The sequence below is a fragment of the Podarcis erhardii genome (genome assembly GCF_964252035.2).
Source record: "Podarcis erhardii genome assembly, chromosome: 2".
NCBI classification, from domain to species: Eukaryota; Metazoa; Chordata; class Lepidosauria; order Squamata; family Lacertidae; genus Podarcis; species Podarcis erhardii.
In genome coordinates, this window is record NC_138498.1 from 108,978,702 (window position 1) to 109,002,967 (window position 24,266).

At 48.1% G+C, this 24,266-nt stretch overlaps 5 protein-coding genes and 1 long non-coding RNA gene across 9 annotated transcripts in view; 1 reads left to right on the top strand and 5 right to left on the bottom strand.

Moving 5' to 3' along the window:
• LOC309336621 (uncharacterized protein) lies at window positions 1-8,286 on the bottom strand (the record flags this gene model as incomplete). 3 transcript variants are annotated; one of them, XM_081852667.1, is made up of 4 exons in its annotated part: window positions 1-3,477; window positions 4,417-4,512; window positions 5,744-5,868; window positions 8,200-8,286. In XM_081852667.1, 3 exons carry the CDS (start codon window positions 5,829-5,831, stop codon window positions 1,580-1,582), a joined length of 2,082 nt encoding a protein of 693 aa, XP_081708793.1. In that variant the 3' UTR covers window positions 1-1,579. The 3 variants fall into 3 exon arrangements, with proteins under 3 accessions (XP_081708793.1, XP_081708794.1, XP_081708792.1); XM_081852668.1 differs by lacking the exon at window positions 8,200-8,286 and adding an exon at window positions 7,530-7,822; XM_081852666.1 differs by lacking the exon at window positions 8,200-8,286 and having other exon boundaries at window positions 5,744-5,948.
• Window positions 1-24,266, bottom strand: part of LOC309336669 (uncharacterized protein) — a 74,232-nt gene that overhangs the window by 35,017 nt on the left and 14,949 nt on the right. The gene's annotated exons all lie outside the window — the stretch shown is intronic.
• The window catches only part of LOC309336893 (L-amino-acid oxidase-like), a 268,023-nt gene that overhangs the window by 1,191 nt on the left and 242,566 nt on the right, over window positions 1-24,266 (bottom strand). The window lies entirely within an intron of this gene.
• Window positions 5,838-24,266, top strand: part of LOC309337420 — a 25,229-nt gene continuing 6,800 nt past the window's right edge. Inside the window, exon 1 of the long non-coding RNA XR_014154280.1 lies at window positions 5,838-5,968. This is a non-coding gene — a long non-coding RNA (uncharacterized lncRNA). The remainder of the gene's footprint in view (window positions 5,969-24,266) is intronic.
• On the bottom strand, window positions 9,172-15,703 carry LOC309336823 (uncharacterized protein). The gene is made up of 6 exons (XM_081853197.1): window positions 15,436-15,703; window positions 14,646-15,107; window positions 13,034-13,163; window positions 12,291-12,376; window positions 12,141-12,186; window positions 9,172-10,069 (listed from the first exon to the last, which is right to left on the bottom strand). Exons 1-6 carry the CDS (start codon window positions 15,460-15,462, stop codon window positions 9,174-9,176), a joined length of 1,647 nt encoding a protein of 548 aa, XP_081709323.1. The 5' UTR covers window positions 15,463-15,703; the 3' UTR covers window positions 9,172-9,173.
• The window catches only part of LOC309336543 (uncharacterized protein), a 7,571-nt gene continuing 3,395 nt past the window's right edge, over window positions 20,091-24,266 (bottom strand). Inside the window, exons 2-3 of one of the 2 annotated variants that reach the window (XM_081852477.1) lie at window positions 22,643-22,769; window positions 20,091-22,133 (exon numbers count right to left, since the gene is read on the bottom strand). In XM_081852477.1, coding sequence (XP_081708603.1) covers window positions 20,308-22,133; window positions 22,643-22,769 — 1,953 coding nt within the window. In that variant the 3' untranslated portion in view covers window positions 20,091-20,307. The remainder of the gene's footprint in view (window positions 22,134-22,642; window positions 22,770-24,266) is intronic. The other variant, XM_081852478.1, reaches the window with a different exon arrangement.

Genomic DNA, 24,266 nt, shown 5'->3' on the forward strand with positions numbered 1-24,266 from the left:
TGTATGTATGTATGTATGTGTGTGTGTGTGTGTGTGTGTGTGTGTACAGTTTCAGGTTAAGAATGGACCTCCAGAACGAATTGTTCTTAACCCGAGGTACCACTGTATTTCAAAACCGAATCAAACTTTGGGGGAAGCCGTGACTGTTTAAAGTGACATCATAGTGCTTTCAAGGTATGGAAAGGTAAGGAGCACATGTCCCTTTGATGGGTCCCTCCCTCAGTGGTACAACCCAGTTAGCAATACAGTGGTACCTTGGTTCTCAAACGCCTTGGTACTCAAACCTCTTGGTTCCCAAACACCGAAAACCCTGAAGTAAGTGTTCCGGTTTTTGAACATTTTTTGGAAGCCAAACGCCCAATGCGGCTGTTGGCTATTGTTTCCAGGGCGCCTGCACCAATCAGAAGCTGCGCCTTGGTTTTCGAACATTTCGGAAGTCATACAGACTTCCGGAATGAATTAAGTTTGGCACTTTTGTTTTAGCTATTTGTTTTGCTTTTTTGTTTTTGAGGCTTTTTCGGTTAATTTGTTTTTGTGACTATGTGGAACCCAGTTCAGCTTACTGATTATGTGGCTGCGGAAATGGATAAAAGCCCCCCATCCAAACAATGGCTATCATCAGTGCAGGTAAGGAATTAAAAAAATATTTTTTTTTTATCATCTGCAACACTTATTTATTTTATAATACAGTACATTGATTATTGCTTTCATTTTATGGATCAATGGTCTCGTTAGAGAGTAAAATTCATGTTAAACTGCTGTTTTAGGGGTTGTTTTTAAAAGTCTGGAATGGATTAATTAATTTTGCATTTCTATGGGAAAGTGCGCCTTGGTTTTGGAAAGCTTTAGTTTTGGAACGGATTTCCAGAATGGATTAAGTTTGAGAACCAAGGTACCACTGTACTCCTATTTTTTCTTTGCTTGTGTCCTCTTGGATCTTCTTCATTCTAGGGTGCCAGTGGTTTAATCTGTGGAGGGAGAGGGTCGTTCTGAAAGTTGGACATGACATGTTTCCAGCCTCTGCCACACTGTGACACAGCTGAGTCCAATGAGACCCCCTTGGCAACCAGAACCTGAACTTGCAATACGAACAATTCAGTGGGTCCCACTTCCTTCCCCGTGTCACGCAACTTTGGCTCCTCAGCCCAACTTCAGCTCTTTAACTAGGAGTAAGGAACTTTAGCCAAGCCACGCCCACCTGCCAATCACCAGGTGTCATATATGACGTCACATGCAGGCACATAAAAAGACAGCTTTGTAGGGCCATAAACGGCTTCTGAAGCAGCAAAGATCAGTTGGTTGGCAGTACCTCAAAGCACAGCACAGGGTCCCTTGCAAAAAGCTCTGTGTGGTGCTTTGACGTGCCAACAATCAACTGAGTGCTGGGCCTTCAAAGCACCGCATCACGTGATGTGGGCTCTGCTCACCCGTCACATTTGGCCCATGGAGGTGTGGGGAGGCAAGGCAGATATGGACCAGCTACAGTTGGTTTACTGGGTAAGGGGGAAGTGTTTAAGTGTTTCTGTGTGTGAACAGCAGAAGGGGAAGCAAAATGGGAATGAGATTTGCACAGCATTGATCAAGGGGGGTTAGTAGTGGGCATGTGAGCAACTGGCTGAGTCCAGCTTCTGGCAGGGGCTGTCAAACTCTTGGCCTCTTGCCCCAAACCGTTTCCCCCTATGGTCCTCCATGCATCACCAGCAGATTTGGCCACCCACGGGAAAGGGCCAATGGAATCTAGTGGAGACGACCAGACTTCCTGCTGCTCCAGTGGCACCCTCCTTTCGCCGTCCCCTTCCCACCATTCGGGCACGGCCGTTTCCAGCGATGCATCATCTTGGTTGCTCTGCGGCGGGCATTGGTCTTCGGAGACCGCGTGAGCACGCTGGTGCCGGTTGCGGTGGGAGCTGCGGCCGAAGCACTTCCCGCAGTAGGCGCACGGAAAGGGCTTCTCTCCGGTGTGCGAGAGCCGGTGGCGGTCGAAGTGCGAGCTCCAAGCAAAGCCCTTGCCGCAGACATCGCACTGGTAGGGCTTCTCTCCGCGGTGCAACCGGCGGTGACGTTCAAGCACCGCCGTGCTGCTGAACCCTTTCCCGCATTCGGGGCACCGGTGAGGCTTGGCCTTGGTGTCGTGGAGGCGCCGGTGGGTGGCCAGTGTGGCACCGACGGCAAAGGTCTTGCCGCATTCTTCGCAGCTGTGGGGCCGGGCCCCGGTGTGGATGCGCCGGTGCCTCTCCAAGTGGGAGCCCACCGTGAACCCCCGGCCGCAGTCCCCGCACTCGTAGGGCTTCTCCCCGGTGTGGATACGCTGGTGCCGCTCTAAGTGCGAGCTCCACCCGAAGCTTTTGTCGCAGTCCGGACACTGGTGAGGCTTCCCACCGGCGTGGCTGAGCTGGTGTTTGGCCAGAGAGGCAGGGTCCCGGAAGCTGCGGGTGCACTCTGGGCAGGAGTGCGGCCTGCTGTTCCTGTGGGAGTGTTGGTGCTTGAGGAGGGCGGAACACCAGCTAAACCGACGCCCACATTCCGGGCACTGGTAGGGCTTTTCCCCTGTGTGGACACGCTGGTGTTTGAGCAGGTTGGAGCTCTGGCTGAAGCGTTTCCCGCAGACTGTGCACGGATAGAGTCGCACCTCGGCCTCAGCCTCCTGTTCCTCCGCTACCTCTGCATCCTCGTGCTCCAGAGGCGTCTGGGTGGCTTTGTGCTTGAAGCGCTGAGGCTGAGTGATGTGGTTGACCCGCTTGCCGCAATCCGCGCATTTTGAGGGTGGCGCCTCCTCGGGCAGAGCCGCCCCGGCGTGCGTTCGCCTGTGGCGATCCAGGTGTGAGCTCCAGGCAAACGCCCGCCCGCACTCGGGACACTTGTAGGGCTTCTCGCCGGTGTGGATCCGCCGGTGCCTCTCCAGGTGGGAGCTCCAGGCGAAGCTCTTCCCGCAGTCGGGGCACTCGTGGGGCTTCTCTCCGGCGTGGCTCTTGCGGTGCCGCTCCAGGGCCGCCGGCTTGCTGAAGCACTTCCCGCACTCGGGGCAGCGGTTGGGCTTCTCTCCCCCCGGCGCGTGGGTCCGCTGATGGGTCAGCAGCGTGGAGCTGACGCTGAAGCTCTTCCCACAATCGGGGCAGTGGTATGGCCGCTCCCCCGTGTGGGTTCTCTGGTGGATCATCAGGTCGGAGCGCTGGATGAAGCCTTTCCCGCACTCCTCGCACCCGTAGGGCTTCTCTCCCGTGTGGATCTTCTGGTGTTTCACCAAGGCGGACTTGTGGCTGAAGGTTTTGCCACACTGGAGGCAGTTGTTGGGGTTGTGGAGGGTGGCAGGAGGAGGGGGTGGGGATGAAGGCGGAGCGGGGGGCAGGGGGCTCTCAGCCAGGATGTTACTGCTCAGATCAACATCCCTGGGACTCTCGGAGTCTTCTGCTGCTGGCTCCACCTCTTTGTGGTCCTTCTGTGCAGGAAGATTCTCTTCCTCCATGCTGCCACCGATGGCTGGAGAGACAGGAAGAGGAAAAAGGAGGAGCCAGAGTTACACAAATAGGCCTGAATATAGGTTTGATGAGGTGTTCCACAGGGCAGGTGCCACCACCGAGAAGGCCCTCTGCCTGGTTCCCTGTAACCTCACTTCTCACAGTGAGAAAACCGCCAGAAGGCCCTTGGAGCTGGAACTAAGTGTACTCAGGAACTATGTTCAACTTCTAATATCACTTCTCCCTTTGTGCTGTGAGCCCCCACCCCTTGACTGCCTGTGCACCCCTCTCTCAGCCAGCTGCTGAGTTTCCCCAGCCACTCTGGGCGGCTTCCAATCAAGTGTTAAAAACAATACAGCATTAAATATTAAAAACTTCCTTAAACAGGGCTGCCTTCAGATGTCTGTTAAAGCTAAGATAGCTACTTATTTCCTTCACATCTGAAGGGAGGGCGTTCCAAAGGGTGGGCGCCACTACCGAGAAGGCCATCTGTCTGGTTCCCTGTAACCTCACTTCTCGCAGGGAGGGAACTGCCAGAAGGCCCTCAGCGCTGGATCTCAGTGTCCGGGCTGAACGATGGGGGTGGAGACGCTCCTTCAGGTATACAGGACTGAGGCCGTTTAGGGCTTTAAAGGTCAGCACCAACACTTTGAATTGTGTTCGGAAACGTACTGGGAGCCAATGCAGATCTCTCAGGACTGGTGTTATGTAGTCCCGGCGGCCACTCCCAGTCACCAGTCTAGCTGCCAAATTCTGGATTAATTGGAGTTTCCGGGTCACCTTCAAAGGTAGCCTCACATAGAGCGCATCTCTCCAAGCGGGAGATAACTAGAGCATGCACCACTCTGGCGAGACAGTCTGCGGGCAGGTAGGGTCTCAGCCTGCGTACCAGATGGAGCTGGTAGACAGCCGCCCTGGACACAGAATTAACCTGCGCCTCCATGGACAGCCCATGGCTCACCTGGAAGGATGACTCCTGGGTCCTGCAGGTCCAAGGTTGTCGCCTCATCTCCTTGTTCCAATCGGGATAGCAAGTCAGGCTTAGACAGCGGAAATTCTTCTCAGTTAAAAAGATGGTTGAAAAGATTGAGGGGTGCGGGAGAGGAGGGAATGCAGCTTTAGTTCAGCTTATAAATCAACCACCGCCACCCATATCTCAACTATTTTTAGGCCAATGTGGGCAGGACCTCCCGCTAAATCTATGGGTGATTTGAAATAGATCAGTAAGTGTTGTTGACTCCCCATGTTTTAACAGCAGCAACACACCCACCACCCACCCCAATATTTGGCTTCTGAAACTAATAATGTTTGGGCGAGGAGCAAGGAGACCAATAATTATTTTTTATATATAAAGATTGTGAGCTCAGTGTCGATACTGAAAGCAGAATATCGATCTGAACTGTGGAAACCCTCTCTGTTTACTCAATGGTCAGGGAACTGAACTTTGAACCTGTTTATTCTCATGCTATATTTGTGTGTTCACTATGCAAGCTCAGAATTCCTGAAAGTCTCATCTCTTTTCCTTTTCTTTTAAAAAAAGCCTGGGCTCTCACGGTTGCAAAGAACTGGAAATTCTCCAGTGAATGAGTCTGTGTAACTTGAAAGCTGGTACACAAACAGAAATCATTGCTGTACCAATTTAGCACTTCTTACTTTTAAGCTGACAGCAGCAATTACACCAAGCAACAAAATCATAAACGTTTTGGCACATCTCTTCTCACTCCTGCCGCCACCCCGATATAAATATGAACATTCCCGTATACAAAATGGAGTTCATCTCCCCAGATGGCATGCAGAGAGGGCACCACTCCCTTAGCAACAGACTCTGTGAAGATGTGTGCCAACCCCCTGAACCCCCACCCCACCCCTGTAATCTGGGTTTTTGGGGGGAAATCTGAATTTGAAAATAACCTGGGGGATTTTCCTATGCAAATTAGGGTTATCTGCATAAGGCTAATTTCCATCAGAACCATTTTCAGCTTGCATCGGAAAACGTTCCAAAGCCCTAGAGAGTGATCTCGATTAGCATGCACATTTTATTTGTATTTAGTAAACAAAGCTGAGCAGTTTGACGATTGCCTAATATTGCATTTGTAATTAGTTTTCACGACTGAACTTATGAAACAGAAGACTTTCCGCAGAGGGAAAAAACACACGTTTTGGAGGTTTTCTGCTTCACGTCACTGGCTTCCCCCTGTAAAAGTTTAATAATAATAATAATACTAATAATAATAATAATAATAATATCTTTATTGGAGGAGAGGAGGAGGCAGCCAACATCGTCCTACCAAGTGCCATCAGCGTCTCGTAGCTCTCCTGCATGACGTCGTGGTACAAGGCCTTCTGCCGGGGATCCAGCAGCACATACTGCTCCATTGCCAACAGCAGCCGCAGCTCAGAAAGATCGCAGCCTCTGGAAGAACAAGCAGCAGGTCCTATTGGCCAAACTCCAGGCAAAGGAAGAACTGGAGCAGGGCCGGATTTAGGTTTCATGAGGCCCTAAGCTACTGAAGGTAATGGGGCCCTTTATATGCCCAGCTGTCCTTTGTCAACAACAAATTGTCACTGTTTTTTGTGTTGAATATATGCTATATGAGGGAGGCGGGTGGTGCTGTGGGTTAAACCGCAGAGCCTAGGACTTGCCGATCAGAAGGTCGGCGGTTCGAATCCCCGCGACGGGGTGAGCTCCCATTGCTCGGTCCCTGCTCCTGCCCACTTAGCAGTTCGAAAGCACGTCAAAGTGCAAGTAGATAAATAGGTACTGCTCCGGCGGGAAGGTAAAACGGCGTTTCTGTGTGCTGCTCTGGTTCACCAGAAGCGGCTTAGTCATGCTGGCCACATGACCCGGAAGCTGTACGCCAGCTCCGTCAGCCAATAAAGCGAGATAAGCGCCGCAACCCCAGAGTCGGTCACGACTGGACCTAATGGTCAGGGGTCCCTTTACCTTTACCTTATATGCTATATGGTATTTGATGGACCTAATAGGTATCTAAAGCCATTTGCACATAACAAATAAGAGCTTACACAACACAAAACATTGTTGCTGTATGTAGATTTTATTTCATTTGCTTTTTCTCTTATATTTTGGAAATGTACATCCAGTTGTTGTTTTTCCTTTAATTTTTTTGGGGGGCCCCAAGAGAGTGGGGCCCTAAGCTATAGCTTGTTTAGTTTATACGTAAATCCGGCACTGAACTGGAGGTTATGGGCAACAGTAAGCAAATGATGACTTGATTTCACAATATACATTTTAGACTGGATTTTATTGCAAACTGTCTCAGGTGGCTTTGCTGCGAGAGGGTGAGCAGTACCTTTAAAGGGTGGGTGTATATATGTATTTGTCTTATTTCATAAAATTTATACATTGCTTCATTGTAAAAACAAAAAAAACCCCAAAACAGAATAAAACGATACAATTTTTGGTAAAAACAACTACTGAAAACATTTCTTAAAGAATTAAAATCTGCCTGTAAGCTAAAAACACATATAAAAATCTCACCAGTCTGGGTAGCCTTGCCTGAGGAAAAAAAGTCCTTAGCAGGCGCCGAAAAGAGCACAATGGAAGTACTTGCTTGATATCAAACCAGCAGAGAGTTCCAAAGTATAGGTGCTACCACACTAAAAGATCTAATTATTATAAATGCAGGGTGAATATTTCTGTGGCACCTGTGGCAGTGCCCGTTCCACAGATGGAAGCAGCTAAGTGGGCATATTTGGGGTCAGGTGAGCTCAGAAGTCAACTGCTCCTAATAAGCTATTGAGGGCTTTATACACCAATTAGAACACCTTGAATTGGGCTCAGTAGCAATAAATAGCTATACTTCACGCTCATACATCCTCATTCTTTTCTCATGGGGGGATGAACCCCTTCAGTTCCATGACACAAACAGGTACAAGCTCACCTGCTTCTGTCACCATCCCTTATTACCTTTCCAATTCTCTTCCCCTGTCAGGACTCAGGGATTCGTTTAACTGCCCGGCAGCCAAACATAATATCAAATAAATAGGATCTTCTCTGTCTCGCCTTCTTGTGACACTATTTTATTTTTTTAAAATCTTCCTCCCCTAACACACCTGTGAAGTTGTTAGTAGGTCCGGCCGGGGGGAGGAAGGAGCAACCTTCTCACGTGGGTGTCAAAAGAACAACACAAAAACCCGTGTGCTGAAATAAAACAGATGTAATCCCTAGCGGAAACGCTGCTGTCAAATAAGGATGTTTTTTGGGCTATGCTTTGAGGGCTATGTTTAAATTTAAAAACGCTGAAGGATATAACTGCAGGGTTTCCCCTAAGCTCCCCCCACCCATTTTCTGGTGGGGCTGGGTTTGGTTTCTGAATCGCACACCCCAACAAAATGCGCTGTGTCGTTTTGCAGCACACGCCAGAGCAAGCATCCAAAGAAAGCGGTGCTTCTTGCAAGTGGGTTTTTCGCTCCACAAACGCATCGTTGGGTGGGGGGGAGCTGTGGAAAAAAGGGTTCCCTCCCGAAAACGCAATCATGTCTGCTGTTTTTTTCAAGTGCCCCCCTTCGTTGCTCTCCCTATTGATCAGATGCATAGATAGATTGATCTTGAGGGGAAATCCCCCTCTGCCTTGTGTTTGCTGCGTAAAAACCAGCACCACCACCGCGCCTCGGTTGGAAAGGGAGGCTTTAAAATGGAGGCTTAAAAAAAGAGAGAGACTCTTTTCCCTTCGTCTTTCCCTTGAACACATCTGCTCCGTTTTCCCGATCTCTTCTGGGTTACCTGGAGTCTCCGGCTGCTGAAGGGTTAAGGGCTGCGAGCGGCGCCCGCGGCTGCTGCGCCACCAGGCTGAGCCCGGCCAGCGGCAGTTCTCCCTCCGGTCGGCCACCCGGCCGAACGCCGCGCTTCGCCGGGAGCAGCAGCCGCGGCTGCCTGGTTGCTACGGAGGAACCCGCCGCAGCTGGGGTGACCTAGGAAGCTCAGCCCCCTGATATCCTGGGTGGGAAAGAATAGAGAGCTTGGGAAAGGCAGGGAGCGAGATCCCCTCCCTCAGCTGTAGCCAGAGCCCTCTGGTGGTCGTGCCTGCGACGCCTCTTCCTCGCCTGCTCTCCTTGCGTCAGCCAGATCATTCCCCTCCAAAAAGAGAGAGTTAAAAGTGGTCTCCCAAATACTGTGCTGACTTTAAAAGCCCTAAATCGCTTCGGCCCTTTATACCTGAAGGAGCGTCTCCACCCCCATCGTTCAGCTTGGACATTGAGGTCCACCTGCGAGGGTCTTCTGGCAGTTCCCTCACTGGGAGAAGTGAGGTTACAGGGAACCAGGCAGAGGGCCTTCTCAGTAGTGGCGCCTGCCCTGTGGAACGCCCTCCCACCTGATGTCAAGGAGATAAAGAACTACACAACTTTTGGAAGACATCTGAAGGCAGCCCTATATAGGGAAGTTTTTAACGTTTGATGTTTTCATATGTGTTGTAAGCTAACCAGAGTGGCTGGGGCAACCCAGCCAGATGGGCGGGGTACACATAATAAAATTATTGTTGTTATTGTTATTATTTTTATTATGCAATACCTACATGGTTTGTAACACACACAAAAGATCCATAAAAAAGAAGTGGGCAGATGCATTCAAATCAAAGCTTTTCCAAACCACATAGTAATTTACAAAATGCAAAAAGACACATCTGCCAAAAGGCATGAAATGCAAAAAGAACCTAGACTTGAAAGCTCTTCCACACAGAGGACATTTTAGCTATTGCCCTAAGAGTGGACTCTCTCGTTATGTTGAACAAGACCTGAATGTCTAATGAAGCCTTTGCCACAGTCGAAGCACTGATAGGGTCGCTCGCCTGTGTGGGTTCTATAATGATAGACGAGTTTCATGCGCTGATTAAATCTTTTCCCGCAATCAGGACACTGGAATGGCTTCTCTCCAGTGTGAAGTCTCTGGTGTTGGGTCAGGGATGATTTCACTCTGAAGCTCTTGCCGCAATGGGGGCACTGGTAAGGCTTCTCCCCTGTGTGGATCCTCTGGTGACGCACAAGAGTTGACCGGGCTTGGAAGCTCTTGCCGCACTCATGGCATTTGTGGGGCCTGTTGGCTGTGTGACTCATCTGATGCCGATCAAGGGTTGATTGGCAAGCGAAACTCCCCCCACACTCCTTGCAAGCGTAGCATCTTTCTCTTGCGGTAGAGGCAACATGTTTAAAGAGGACTGAACTATTGCTTAAGGTGTTTTCAGAGGGATTCAGTTCAGTGAAGATCTCTGAGTGGCCTACAAAGTCAGAGCTGAAGGGGGGCCATTTTTCACATTCAGGCCACATATAGGGCGATTTTCCTCTGGTGTCCCTTTTCTCATACCCTGATGTGCTTGGGTATGTTTCCCCAGGCCAAGTAGAAGTGTAGTCAACCACTTCTTGGTTGGTTTGTAAGTGGATCAGTGGATCGTGGTTTTCTTCCAAATTGCTTCCAAAATGAAATGCGTTTTCCTCTTTGTTCCATGGGTGCTTTCCTTGCCGATCGCTTTGTTGTGGCCAGTACCAGCTCACATGATCATCTTCTTCCTTAATAGGCCAGGAAGGAATCTCATTCCCTTCGTCTTTAGGATTATCCTGCCAAAACTTGCTTTCTGAATTTATTTCCACCGTAATGATATCTGGAATAACAACAACAACAAAATAGCATTCTACCATTGGACATTCTTGCATCGCAGGCAATTGGCTTAGATGATCATCAGGGTCCCTTCCCATTCTATAATTCTATGACCCAACAAAGGTGAAAGTTGGGAGATTCAGGACAGACCAAAAAAAGGTACTTATTCACACAAGGTACAGTTCAGACTATGGAATCTGCTCTCCCCAAGAGGTAGTGAAGGCCACCAAACTGGACAGCTTTAAAAGAGGATGTTATGTACTGAGTTGAATAGGATCCAAAAGGCAGCAGTCTGATTGGTCCTAGAACAATAGGGTCCAAAATGCAGCAGTCTGATTGGTCCTAGAACAATAGGATCCAGAATGCAGCAGTCCACAGGAGCCACAGGATTGGTCCACAGGAGCCACCCAATCCAGCTCCAGGTGGAAGTGAATCTGCAACCTGATTGGCCTACAGGAGAATCCTGGAATTAGCCAATCATGTGGGGCCCATTGTGTAAATAATGTATATAAAGCAGACATTCTGGGGGAACTTCCATTCCTCCTCACCACTATGAGCTGAATAAAGAGCATGAAATCCACTCTTGACTCCGAGTATATTTCAGAGGATTAGCCAAATTCATGGAGGACAGCGCTATTGATGATAACAATGGCTAGGTTCTGCCTCCACTGTTGGAGGAAATATACCTTCTGAGGGCCAGTTGCCGGGAATCACAAATGGGGAGATTGCTGTTGCAATCAGGTCCTGCGTGCCTCTTTTCTTATGGGCATCTGTTTGGTCACTGCAGGGAAAGAGGATGCAAGACTTTGCCCTGTGAGCATTGTGGCTCTCCAAGTCCTCCAGCAGAATCCTTTCCTCTTCCCTTAAAGCTGCAAATTCCGGGGACTGAACTTCAGCCCCCCTGCCCAGCAAGTGTGTGCCCAACCGCTGCACTGTCCCCCTCGCAGTGCATTGAAGACAACATGCGTCAGCGACAAAGGAGCAGAGTATGGTGCCTCTGAGTCTCTAAAACTAAGAGATGGCCCTACATGACACAGGGGAAATACTGCTGAGCCAGAGGTAGCTGGTGGGTTGGAAGGCAGGGAGGCAGATCAGTAGGCGGAGCAAAGGAGAGGTGGAGCCAACTCATTCCAGTGGGTCTCCCAATTCTTCTCCATGCTAGGTTCTACAAGGGAAACTCAGACTTAGGCGGGGGAAGCTGGCCGGCACTGCTGCCCTTCTAAGTCTGAAGGCAAACACATGGCGGTGTGTGTGTGTGTGTGTGTGTGTGTGTGTGTGTGTGATGGAGGGCAGGCTGTAATTGGTGGGGCAGTGCCTCCTCCACCCTAATGGACCAGCTCCCAAAGATTCAGAGCTCTCCTAGCTCCCTCTGTTGATCCTTTGTGAAGCAGCCAGGACAGCCCAATATTTCTTCTGCATCAGTGCCATAGGTGGTATCTTTTATTTTTATTATTTTCCTGACCCTTCACTGTAAGATCCCCAGCGTGGGTTCCAACAATATAAAGTTAAGGTAAAGGGACCCCTGACCATTAGGTCTATCGCAGATGACTCTGGGGTTGTGGCGCTCATCTTGCTTTATTGGCTGAGGGAGCCAGCGTACAGCTTCCGGGTCATGTGGCCAGCATGTTTAAGCCACTTCTGGCAAACCAGAGCAGCCCACGGAAACGCCGTTTACCTTCCCGCTGGAGCGGTACCTATTTATCTACTTGCACTCTGACATGTTTCAAACCGCTCGGTTGGCAGGAGCAGGGACCGAGCAACGGGAGCTCACCCCGTCGCGGGGATTCGAACCGCCAACCTTCTGATCGGCAAGTCCTAGGCTCTGTGGTTTAACCCACAGCGCCACCCACATCTTTTATTTTTATTATTTTCCTGATCCCAGGGTGGTTTCCAACAATATAAAGATGCAATATTCAAATCCGTTAACAGAAACCTGTCAAGTTTACCGCTCGCTTTGTTTGCAAAATGTCATTGCTTTGTTTTTAAATTGAGGATCTGTTTGCTGCCCTGGACTCTCTGGGGCAGAAGGGAGAATTATAAATTCAATAACTAGGTAAGTAACTAAAATAATTTACCTGGATTGGTAACAGTGCAAGTTGAGACTGGATGTGTGGATTCAGGCTGTTAAGGTCAAAAAGAAAGTGAGTGAGTGACAAGCACCCCTTGCACTCCTCATTTTTCTCCTCTCCCAAATCCCTTCCCTCTTTTCCCCAAGGTTTGCTCACCTGTATGGATGCTAGGATCCCTGTTTCAGACTTCTTAAGACTGGCAGCTTTTGTTTGTGATGTGTCGCTGTCTGACAGCTGAAGCACTGAAAAAGCAATGGTGATCTGTAAGAGAAATGCTTCACGGACAACTGAATTCTACCTTTTGGCTCAGGAGACCCCAATCCAGGTTGCATAAAGGTAAAGGTAAAGGGACCCCTGACAATTAGGTCCATTCGTGGCCGACTCTGGGGTTGCGGTGCTCATCTCGCTTTATTGGCTGAAGGAGCCGGTGTACAGCTTCCGGGTCATGTGGCCAGCATGACTAAGCCGCTTCTGGCGAACCAGAGCAAGTAAAACGCCGTTTTACCTTCCCACTGGAGCGGTACCTATTTATCTACTTGCACTTTGATGTGCTTTCGAACTGCTAGGTTGGCAGGAGCAGGGACCGAGCAACGGGAGCTCACCCGTCGCAGGGATTCGAACCGCCGACATTCTGATTGGCAAGTCCTAGGCTCTGTGGTTTAACCCACAGTGCCACCCGTGTCACTAATCCAGGTTGCATAGCGGTTAGCAATTAAGGGACATGACAAAGCGAGCGGTTACTCAGCTGATGAGTATGTGTATAAGAGAGAAAGAATAATTGTTTCATGCATGATATGTAATCCACATCTCAACTTTGCTAGAAAGCATGCATCAACAAGTCCTCCTTCACTGGCTCAGTTGTTTGCATCCAGCCACAAAGGGAAGGCAAGAGTTCTTACCCAATGATGATGACCCGCTCTCATCACTTTCCTCGATGACTTTCCAGTAAAGGGTCTTTTGCCTGGGGTTCACTGAAGTCTGCTCACTTTCAGAAAGTGATGCCGATGGCTCCTCAAAGTTCACTGGCAGCTGAAAAATGTTCACACCTAAAGATTTGTTTGCTGTACAGTCACAGTAGAATAAAAGTTCAGATTCCTGAAAACCAGAGGTTGGTTTTTGTCATTGTAATTGGAACACAGTTCTGGAGCTTGTGGCTTTGCAGAGAGTTTATGTGAGGCTTATAGCGGCCAGAAGGAAAAAATATTTTCATTTTCCACCAGCTTTAACCAGAGCGAAATTTCTGACCCACATTGTCTAGCCCAGGTGTGGACAGTCTTTGACCCTCCATAACAGTGTTTCCCAAACTTGGGTGTCCGGCTGTTTTTTTGGACTACAGTTCCCATCATCCCTGACCACTGGTCTCGCTAGCTAGGGATGATGGGAGTTGCAGTCCAAAAACAGCCGGAGACCCAAGTTTGGGAAATGCTGCTCCAGATTATGGGTGTAGCCAAGGGGGGGGGGACTGCCCACCCTAGATCAAGTAAAACAATAGAAATAACTGACCAATCACATTGGTTCTGCCCCCCCCAACGAAAAATCCACACTCCAGAACTACAGCCTCCATCATCCCTGGCTATTGGTCATGGTTGTTGGGGCTGATGGGAGTTGTAGTTCATCAACATCTGGAGGATCAAAAGTTCGTCACATAATATAATAATAATAATAATTTTTTATTTATACCCCGCCCCTCCCCAGCCAAGGCCAGGCTCAGAGCGGCTTACAAGCAATAATAAAAACAAGATGAATGATTACAACTTAAAAACAAAAATAAAATACAACATTAAAATAATGGAATATTAAAATATTAAAATGTAGCCTCATTGCAGGAGGAGAAGGAAAAGAAAAAAGAAAGAGAGGGAGGGAGGGAATCAAATTGGCTCCAAGCCAAAGGCCAGGCGGAACAACTCTGTCTTACAGGCCCTGCAGAAAGAAATCAGATCCTGCAGGGCCCTGGTCTCATGAGGCAGAGCGTTCCACCAGGCCGGAGTCAGAGTTGAAAAGGCCCTGGCTCTGGTTGAAGCCAATCTAACTTCCTTAGGGCCTGGGACCACTAGGGTGCTGCTATTTATGGACCTTGAGGCTCTCCATGGGGCATCTGGCTTAACCCAATACAGTGGTGCCCGCAAGACGAATGCCTCGCAAGACAAAAAACCCGCTAGACGAAAGGGTTTTCCGTTTTTCGAGGCGCTTCGCAAGACGAATTTCCCTATGGGCTTGCTTCGCAAGACGAAAACGTCTTGCAAGTCTTGCGAGTTTTTTCGCTCCCCCCCCTTTTTCTAAGCCGCTAAGCCGCTAATAGCCGCTTAGCCGCTAAGCCGCTAATAGCCGCTAAGCCGCTAATAGCGCTAAGCCGCTAATAGGGGTGCTTCGCAAGACGAAAAAACCGCAAGACGAAGAGACTCGCGGAACGAATTATTTTCATCTTGCGAGGCACCACTGTACGGGTAGACAGTATTATAGATTTTGAATAACCAGAATTAATCATTGCACAAATCCTTCAGCATTCCTCACTTCGACGACAACTTCAGCTGGTTCTCGCTGTTGCAGGGCAGCCTCCACCATGCGAGCAATCTCTTTGCTGCTACTGCTGCTCCCCGGCCCTCTAGCTCTCAGGCAAACTTGCATCTCCTCTGGAAGTAGAGACAAGAATTGTTCCAGGACGATCATATCCACAATCTGTTCCTTGGTGCGTTCTTGAGGGCGCAGCCATCGATGAGCAGCATCGTTCAGGCGGGACATTGTCCCCAGAGGAGTTTCTCCATGCGGGACAATGCTCTGGCGGAACATCTGCCGATGAGATTCCTGGCTGGCCAGACACAACGCCTTAGTCTCTGCAGGAGTGCCAGCTTGGTCCGCCATCTTAGATGGGGGACGTGACCGAGGAAACTTTCCAGGGAATAGAGAGGCTGGAAGGAAAATCTGGCTGCTCAGAGGCCCAGCTAGAGCCATCGTTGTCCCAAGGAAAGTTCTAGCCTGTGAAACAGAAATTACAGAGAGTCCTCCTGAAATCCCAGTGTGTGACACAATCCTAAATTTACCTCAGTTCCCCAGAAACTGCTACACATATTTCCATCTTCCATTCTTTGAAGGATGAAATGGTATATAAATGACCTTAATAAATACATTTTAAAAAACGAGTGTGTGTAAAAGTCTGTTTTTTATTCCTGTCCTGACCTCAGCCCTTCACCTGAAGGACACTGTTCTCTTAAGAAAAGGAGATGTCAACAGATACATAGCTTTCCAAAGGCAAATGGCTGAACTCCTTTGCTGCACAATTTGCATGACAATCAAAGATATTCACTTTATAATGCATTGTATGAAAGGCCATTTACTTCTCTTTGCTTCTTACTGCCTTAAGGGGATTGCCTCTAAGGAGGGGAGGCAAAGTCTGGGAGGCAGATAACTGCCATGACTACCCTGTTGTGCCAGGAGATGTAAAGGATCACAGCGTTTTACTTTGCATTAAGAAACTTGCAGCACCTACTTCAAAATCAGTATTTAGGCCAGCCAAAATGTCACAAAATAATGGTCAAGTTTTCAGGTTCTCCAGAACTCTGCTTCAGCCTAATAGTTTACGATTAGCAAGGAGAGGGGAGGAAAAAAGTTGGCGGGTAACGATGCTATGGATTCTGCATTTTCAAAAATTTCTAAAGTTTATTTGATTTGATTTTTTGCTTTAAATGACAATGGCTTTATTATGCCCACTTGGTTTTAAATTAGTTTATGGATTTTAGCAGTGCTGGCTTCCAACCATTTGATTTGTATAGTGCTCGGGGAGCTCTTTCATCAAGTGGTTTATAAATCTCCTAAATAGAGGGGCACAGATTTACAGCTTTCCTCTAGCCCTGAGGGCATTATTTCTGACCTGCATAAACAAGCATAAGCTTTGGAAACAGGGCGAGCAAATTAATTTCTCATCATATAAAGGATCTGGAGCAAATGGAAAGAGAGAAACGGCAGGTGTTTGTTGTTGTTGTCCCGTCCCCTCCCCCCCGCCCCATGGTACAAAATCTTTTATCTATATTTGTTCTATTGAGTCTTACCTGGAGCAAAAAGTTCAGAGGAATCCTGAGCGGGGTGTTCACCTGCTGATCTCTCTACTGCAGGAGGCTCTGGGAAAGTCTTCCACCTTCTCACACAATCCCATGAAACTAGCATCCAGGTGTAAGGAAGGAACAATCAACTAGAGGTTCAGCCTCTTAAATAAAACTCCTTTCATTCTAGCCTGGTAACACAACCCCCATGCACTGCCCTCTGGTGGGGAGAAACTTAAATGACCCCCTACCTGACTGGGATCACCTCTTCTGTTGAAGAAGTAGGTTAGTCATCTGACTGTGGAGATGGTGGGAGCCTGGGCTCCTTTTGTGCCTTTAGCAATAGCTTGAGCTGAAAAAGAAAAATCAGCAGGGGAAGCCTTCCATAGCAGAGATAAACCCAGCCCCTGAATCAATCTGCAGCTCCTCCTGACCGGAGGAAAGAAGCTGGAACATTAACTATGACAATCTTTCCCCAACTTGGAGCCAGCCAGATGTTTTGAACTACAACTCCCAGTGCCCCTGATGGGAGTTGTAGTCCAAAACATCTGGATGGCCCAGGTTGGGGAAGGCTTCATGGTGACACTGAGGGCTGGAGGGCCTCTTCCCTCCCCATCCCCTTTATTCAATTTGCATTATGCCAGTTTCTAATAATAATAATAATAATAATAATAATAATAATAATAGTAGTAGTAGTAGTAGTAGTAAATACCCCACCCGAGTGGCTGGGTTTCCCCAGCCACTCTGGGCAGCTTCCAACAAAATATTAAAATACAGTAATCCATCAAACATTAAAAGCTTCCCTAAAACAGGGCTGCCTTCAGATGTCTAGTCTAGTCTAAAAGTCTAGTGGTAGTTGTTCTCTTTGACATCTGATGGGAGGGCATTCCACAGGGCAGGTGCCACTACCGAGAAGGCCCTCTGCCTGGTTCCCTGTAACTTGGCTTCTCGCAGCGAGGGAACCACCAGATGGCCCTCGGCGCTGGGCTTCAGTGTCCGGGCAGAACGATGGGGGTGGAGACGCTCCTTTAGGTATACCTGGCTGAGGCTGTTTAGGGCTTTAAAGATCAGCACCAACACTTTGAATTGTGCTCGGAAACGTACTGGGAGCCAATGTAGGTCTTTCGAGACCGGTGTTATGTGGTCTCGGCGGCCGCTCCCAGTCTAGCTGCCGCATTTCTATCCCACTTTCCCTCCAAGGAGTTCGAGGCTGCACACCTGCTTTCCCTTCCTCTATTTTATCCCCGCAACAACCCTGTGAGGTTGGTTAGGTTGAGAAGGGGGGGGTGGGGTGCCACCCAAGCCACCCAAAGCGAGCTTCACAGTGGACAAGTGTTCATGAATTGGCAGGACGAGAGAGAGGAGGAAGGGGTGTAGCCACAATTGGCTCACACCAGGGCAAGGTGGAGGAGAGGTGAGTGGGGTGGCTGGCATGTACTCACAGGGCGGCAGAGGATGGGCTGAGAGTTAGTGCCCAGGAACCAGAGAAGCAGGACCCGTAACCAGAGACAAAGGGGCCCCTGTCTCCACGAACTTGGCTGGCTTCAAGGGGAGCAGTGGGTGGGTGCTCTAGAAGGCTGAGGCAGGCAAAGACCCACAGCCCAGCTCCCTAGCTAGCCAGGTGGGGCTTGTTAGCTCTGGGAAGTGTGTGATTCCTCAGTTGGAGTAAGCTTGGAACAGGGGAGGGTCACCTGTTCCTCATCAAGCCCCAATGCTGCAGTCAGCTTGCAAAATACAAAAGGGAAGCTGAGCCTGCTCAACCGCCCATGTTGATGGATCTCAGCTTAGATGTTCCAGGAGTGCTACGGAACTGTACTTTTTGGGAATACAGACAGAAATCTCTAGGTACTTGCTGCCAGGTATAATTAGGCATTTGAATCCAGGTCTCCTCAGGTCGCCAGGCAGGATCCTCTAATGAATATACACCACAAGCTTTCTAATTGGACTTTAAGGCAGTGTTGTTGTTTTTCTGGGGGTGCTCAAGGGAACGCAGTGCTAGCACCTTCCCCCCCAAAAAAGAAAAGCTTTAAGGCAGGCATGGCCAAACTTGGCCCTCCAGATGCTTTGGGACTACAATTCCCATCATCCCTGACCACTGGTCCTCCTAGCTAGGGATCATGGGAGTTGTAGGCCAAAAACACCTGGGGGGCCGAGGTTGAGGAAGCCTGTTTTAAAGCACTATGATCCCATTTTAAACAATTGTGCCTCTCCCCCCCCCAAGATTCCTGGTAGTTCTCTCAGAAGAGGCAATGAGCATTAAGCCACTCTGAGAAATTTAGCTCTGTGAGGGGAATGAGGGGTTCTCTCTCCCGACAGCTTTCAGCACCTTTAGCAAACTGCAGCTCACAGCAGCGCTGGGTTTAGGGCGGTGAGGCTGGTTCTCCCTGGCACAGGGTGCCAAGCTGATGGGGTGCAAAATTGAGAAGCTCCATAATTCAGGGATGCCAAATTTTGGTGCCATATTACCAAAGATTACCAAAGTCCACCCCTGCTCCCAGAATGCTTTGCGGAAAAGAATGGCTGTTCCAAGTGGTATCATAGAGCTACAAATGTATGGTGTGAACGTGACTCAAGTCTGTAGGCCGCTCCCTCTCCTCCTCCTCTTCTTGTTATTCTTCTCCTCAAACTGTGCCTAAACATTATAGGTGCTTTAGAGATGAATAAATATCTCCACATCAAGCTGTTGTTAAGAGGCGCAGTTTTAGTGGCTGATGGGAAAGTTGGCAATACTACATGGACGGCCTCTGCTGGGACACATCTTGCTGTCAGGAGCTCGCTCACTCTGAGTGTTGCATTTATAGTGCTGTTTGTTCACCCTCTTTATCCCAGGGAAGTCAACAATATCTCTCATCTGCCTCACCAGCCTATAGGTGCCCTGTCGTAGGGTGACCCCTGTCTTCCAGGCAGAAGCTTCTAACTGTAAGCAGCGCTGGGAGACAGGCGACACTTTCAGGCTGTGCTTTTCAACATGGCGATAAAAGTGAGGGAGGACCTCCCTCTTCTTGGGGAAAGCTGGTTCAGTCAGTTCCTGGATAGAAAACTACCAGGGAACCCTCAGTTACAGCCTTTGGGGTTCCACAGCGGAAAGGTGGGAATTAACATGCAATAAGTTAGTGATTAGGGATGTGGGTGACGCTGTGGGTTAAACCACAGAGCCTAGGACTTGCCGATCAGAAGGTTGGCGGTTCGAATCCCCGCAACGGGGTGAGCTCCTGTTGCTCAATCCCTGCTCCTGCCAACCTAGCAGTTCGAAAGCACATCAAAGTGCAAGTAGATAAATAGGTACTGCTCCAGCGGGAAGGAAAACGGCGTTTCTGTGCCCTGCTCTGAGTGCCACAACCCCAGAGTTGTCTGAGACTGGACCTAATGGTCAAGGGTCACTTTACCTTTAAGTTAGTGATTAATTCCCAATATTTGCATTGCTTACCTCCAGATGTCCTCTTGGGAACCAATTCCTAGGGATCGAGGTCCCATCAGCCCCCAAAATAAAATATTTGAGGAAGACAGTGCTCTCCCCATTGATGGGCATTGCCATTCGAATGGTGTGCATGCTGCATCTTGTGATTGATTATGCAAGGTGGAGCTTACCTGCCCCCCCCCAATATTTTATTCACATTGGCACCCCTTGATAGCTTACAGGGCCCCTTCTAGCAAACGCTGCCCACCTGCCAATCATGTAAGTTTGATCTGTCCCATCACCTTTCTAAGGTTAGATTTAAATGTGTGCGTACATCTTATATATTTTGTACACAAGGGGTAACTGAATGCAAAATATGTCAAATTATGATATGGCCAGCCTACTTTTTACCTCTGGTACCTGAATGTAGCGAGCAAAACTGGCTGCCCTCATCCCCTTTGTTCCCAGACTACTCTCCTGCCCTCTGTTCCTAGGTAGGCCAAGATGACTTGAATCAACATCAGCAGGGGCACAAGAACCATTTTATTTTATTTTTTTAGTGTGGTCACCAAAGGCTTATTGAAAGAAGCAGAGGGTCAAAAGCTTGCAAAGATTTTTCTAAGGCAGCAGAAAGGAGTGGTAGATTCGTGGGCGTTGAACAGGTTGTCTGGACCAATCGCATCCAAGCCTAGTTTTGGAATGATCGGTGCTTGATCTCTCTCTGAGTTAAGTCTTCAGAACATTAGTTAGGGGGCTGATGAAGGGAGGCTGCCTCTCTCTGACCCCTCAGCGACGACCACAACCCTGCAATGACATTGGTCTGGACGGCTTTCCCAATCAGTTTGGCCTCGATAGCTTTAATATCGTTACACTGCTTCACAAGCTGGGCCTTTGTATTTCGGGAGGTGTCCTCCAAGTCGGAAATCCTGAGCTCAGCCTCGTCCGAACACCCAGAGAGACTCCCGAGGGCGCTGTGGATGGCAGTGACTGAGTTGTGCAAGCGGGAGACTGCAGACTTTATCTCCACAGCGTCGGCAGCAACTTGCTCTAGCAGAGCCATGAACTGGGCCAGCGTTGGCTCAGCCGCCATTTTGTAGAGAGGAGGAGGGGAGGGAGATATTGGCTTGGGTTTCAGTCTTTTGGGGTTTGGAGGGGAAGGTCCAGTCCCTGAGGCTGTTCTGATTGTCGCTGTAGTCTGATGCAATGCTTCGCGAGTCTGGAGATGGTCTTTGAGGGGTTGCCTTGGTCTTCTTCCTGGTTCAAGAAGTCTGCATTGGCTAAGTTTGTAGAGGCCCTTGTCTTTCCAGTCCAAACGTTTCTGAAGTTTTCTGGCTGGCTGGATTCTTTGAGGCACTCCAAGAACAGACTTGGCATGCATGTTTTCCCCATTAAAATACTTTCCTCTTTTGTAAAGTCGCCTGTGTTTCATTAAAGCCAAGAGGTCTCTGGGCTTCTTACCTGAATTGGAACAGCTAGCCTGGCCAGCAGGAACTGAATTTTGGGTGAACCGCTTATTGGACTTGTGACTTTTATATAGGTCTTCCCTCCGAGCCATTTCCCGGCTAACAATGTGCTTTGAGCACTGATCTTGACCCCCACAACCAGTGCGGCTATTCTGGTTCTCTGGTCCTGGTTCAGCATCTAGCTGAAGCATGTCTTTGGACAGATCTCCCAGACCATTTCCATAGAGAAGGCATTTCTCCTGTCCGTCATCATTTCCTGAGATGCTGGCGCAATGGCTCTCCAGAACGTTCTGGTCCTCGCTGATTGAATCTGAAATCCTACACCCACTTCCCTGGGAGTGAGCCCCACTGGCCTCAGTGGTACTTACTTCTGAGTAAACATGTGCAAGTTTGTGCTGTAAGTCTGCCGTCTCGTTCACTTCAGCGAGAATCAGGTTTGAGCAAAGCTGCATAGGCTTGGACTGCAGGTCTTGCTTGGCAGAAATCTGAGAAATCTTGTCCACAGACATTTCCAGTGCCACATAGTCAGGATCTTCCCTGCTGTGGATTTTCTGATTGCTGCCAAGTCCTAGTGATTCCTCCAGTTCTGCAGAATCAGTACGTGGCCTAGAGTCGAGACGAAGTGGGTCCCTCAAGCTGTTTCTAAGAAGAGTAGATCTCTTTTGGCTTGCCTGTTGCTCCAGCAAACTGCTCTGGTCCTCTTTGATTAAGTTTTCCTGAAGAAGATTCTGGAGGATTTTCTTCTCAGATAATTCATGTGACTCCCCAGATTGAGTCATAGGCTTAGAACTTTCCTCGCTGGGACTTTCCAGAGTATTGATAAATCCAGATAAGGATTCGCCCCTGTCCTCACAATCGGCACATGTCTCCATCTCTAGGTGAACCATGTCACTGTCTAGTTTTTGCAAACTCTTCCAACAGAGAACATCCTTTTCTCTTTCTCTTCCTGAGTTGGTTTTTTGCTGCCTCTCCAGACAGCTCTGCCTTAGCAAGTCTTGTTCAGGACTCTGCAAAATAGCCTCCTTGGATTTTCCCATCGCCACCGATTCGCGCGCTTCCAGCCAAGGATCCTCTTCTCTGCTTTTGCTATCGGTCCCGTCACCTGCTGAAGCAAGGAAAAGCAATCACACCGTGTCCTAAAAATTCATTAAGAATAGATTGGCCGCACCAGTTCCTCTCTACTGCAATTAAAAGAAGTCACAAAATTGAATATTCAGCTCACAGTGCAATCCTATGCCTATCTAGTTCGGTGGAAGGCTTGGTGAGTTCAGTTTATTTATTTGTAAAAATATGCATGTACTGCTAACTTGTATAGAAGCCATCTAAGCAGTGTACAGCAAATGTTAAAATAACAGTAAATGCAAGGAAAGCACAGAAGCAGAAAATGTCATGAGTTCAACTTAAAAAGACTGTTGATGAAAGAAAGTATTCAAAGGGCATCTAAAAATGGGAAGCTAGATGACCACATAAAATAGTTAATAAAAGATGTACAAGGGGATGATTATTTCAAGAGAAATCTGGGTATAACTGATGCATGCCTAAATTGTATGCTGCAGTAATGTAAAAGTGGAAAGAGTTGGTAACCGTACACCAGGATTCTCTAGGAACACTTACTCATCCAGGCCACGTTATCGTAATTCTCCTGCATGACATTCCAGTAAAGGGTTTTCTCTTTGTGGCCCAGCAGAGCCCATTCTTCCTCCGTGAAACGCACAGATACATCTTCAAAGGTTACCAGGCCCTGAAACAAACAAGAGGGATATTCCATTAACATCACAGTATTCAGACTTCTGTTGACTGTGTTGGGCAAAGCCTTAGAAGGTTTTGGGAGAAAGGGACATAGCTTAGGGGCAGACCAGAGAATCTGAATGCACAAAAGTGGCAGTGCACATACATTACACACACATAGCTCAGCTGGTTAGAGCATGGTGCTGATGATAACGCCAAGGTTGCAGGTTCGATCCCTGTATGGGACAACTGCATATTCCTGTATTGCAGAGGGTTGGACTAGATGATCCTCATAGTCCCTTCCAACTCTACGATTCTATGATTCTATCTCCAGCTGAAGGATCTTGGGTGAGGGCCTTTTTTCCAGTCTTGGTATCCAAGACATTTGAGATTCAGGGCCAGTCAGAGATGACTATACTAGAGGAGATGGACCAGAGGCCTGGCAATTTCTTAAGTCCAATAACTTGCATTTAGACACCACACACCAGGTTTTTTTTTTATTATTATTATTAAAAATCATTTGTTAAAAAAGTACTATGGTTACCCAATTTCTCCCCCTGGCTCTGATAGCATAGCATTCAGAGCATGTTTTTGTGCAAACCCCTTTTTGCTCAGTCCAGCCCCAGGCCATTTCTGGTTATCCCATTCTATGCCACTCCATATCACAGCACTCAGCATCTTGGCATTTCCCACTTAACTGTACGGAATGAAAGTGAAGGGGGAATGTAAGAAAGTAAGAAGCTTTTGGGAAATGATATATAATGAATTGAAGAAAATGTTTAAATACACTTTTGTTAAGAAACCAGAAGCGTTCTTACTTGGTATTACAGGGAGCGAGATAAATAAGAAAGAAAGGAAGTTATTTTTATATGCAGTGACTGCAGCAAGAATATTGATGGCACAGAAATGGAAGCAAGAGGAGCTACCCACACTAGACGAATGGAGAATGAAGATGACGGACTACGCAGAACTTGATAGATTGACGGGAAGGATCCGAAATCGACGAGATCAGAGATTTATAGAAGATTGGGAAAAGTTTACAGAGTATATGCATAAATTAAGTGATAATCAAATAACGCTTGTAAGCTTTAATGAAGCTCTGTAAGAAGAAATGTTATAATGTGAGCAAAATAAGACTTAATCTATAAAAATAATGGAAGTAAGGTCTTAGAAATGTGTAAGAAATTAAGAAGGGAAGGATTATCAGTCAAGTTGAGGGAAGTCATAGAATCATAGAGTTGGAAGAGACCACAAGGGCCATCGAGTCCAACCCCCAAGTCAAAAGGAGAACGGATATAAAAAAAGATGTATGAATTGTGTAAATTTTGTATTGGAAAAATTGAATAAAAATGATATTTTAAAAAAAGAAAAGAAAGGGAAGGGAAGATCAGCAGGAAGCTTCCCATTTATTTGGTCATGGGAACACAGGATTAACCTCACCTAACACCAATGCGATTAAATAGGCACACACTGTCACAGGCACAAACGATATATAATCAGAGAAGAGACC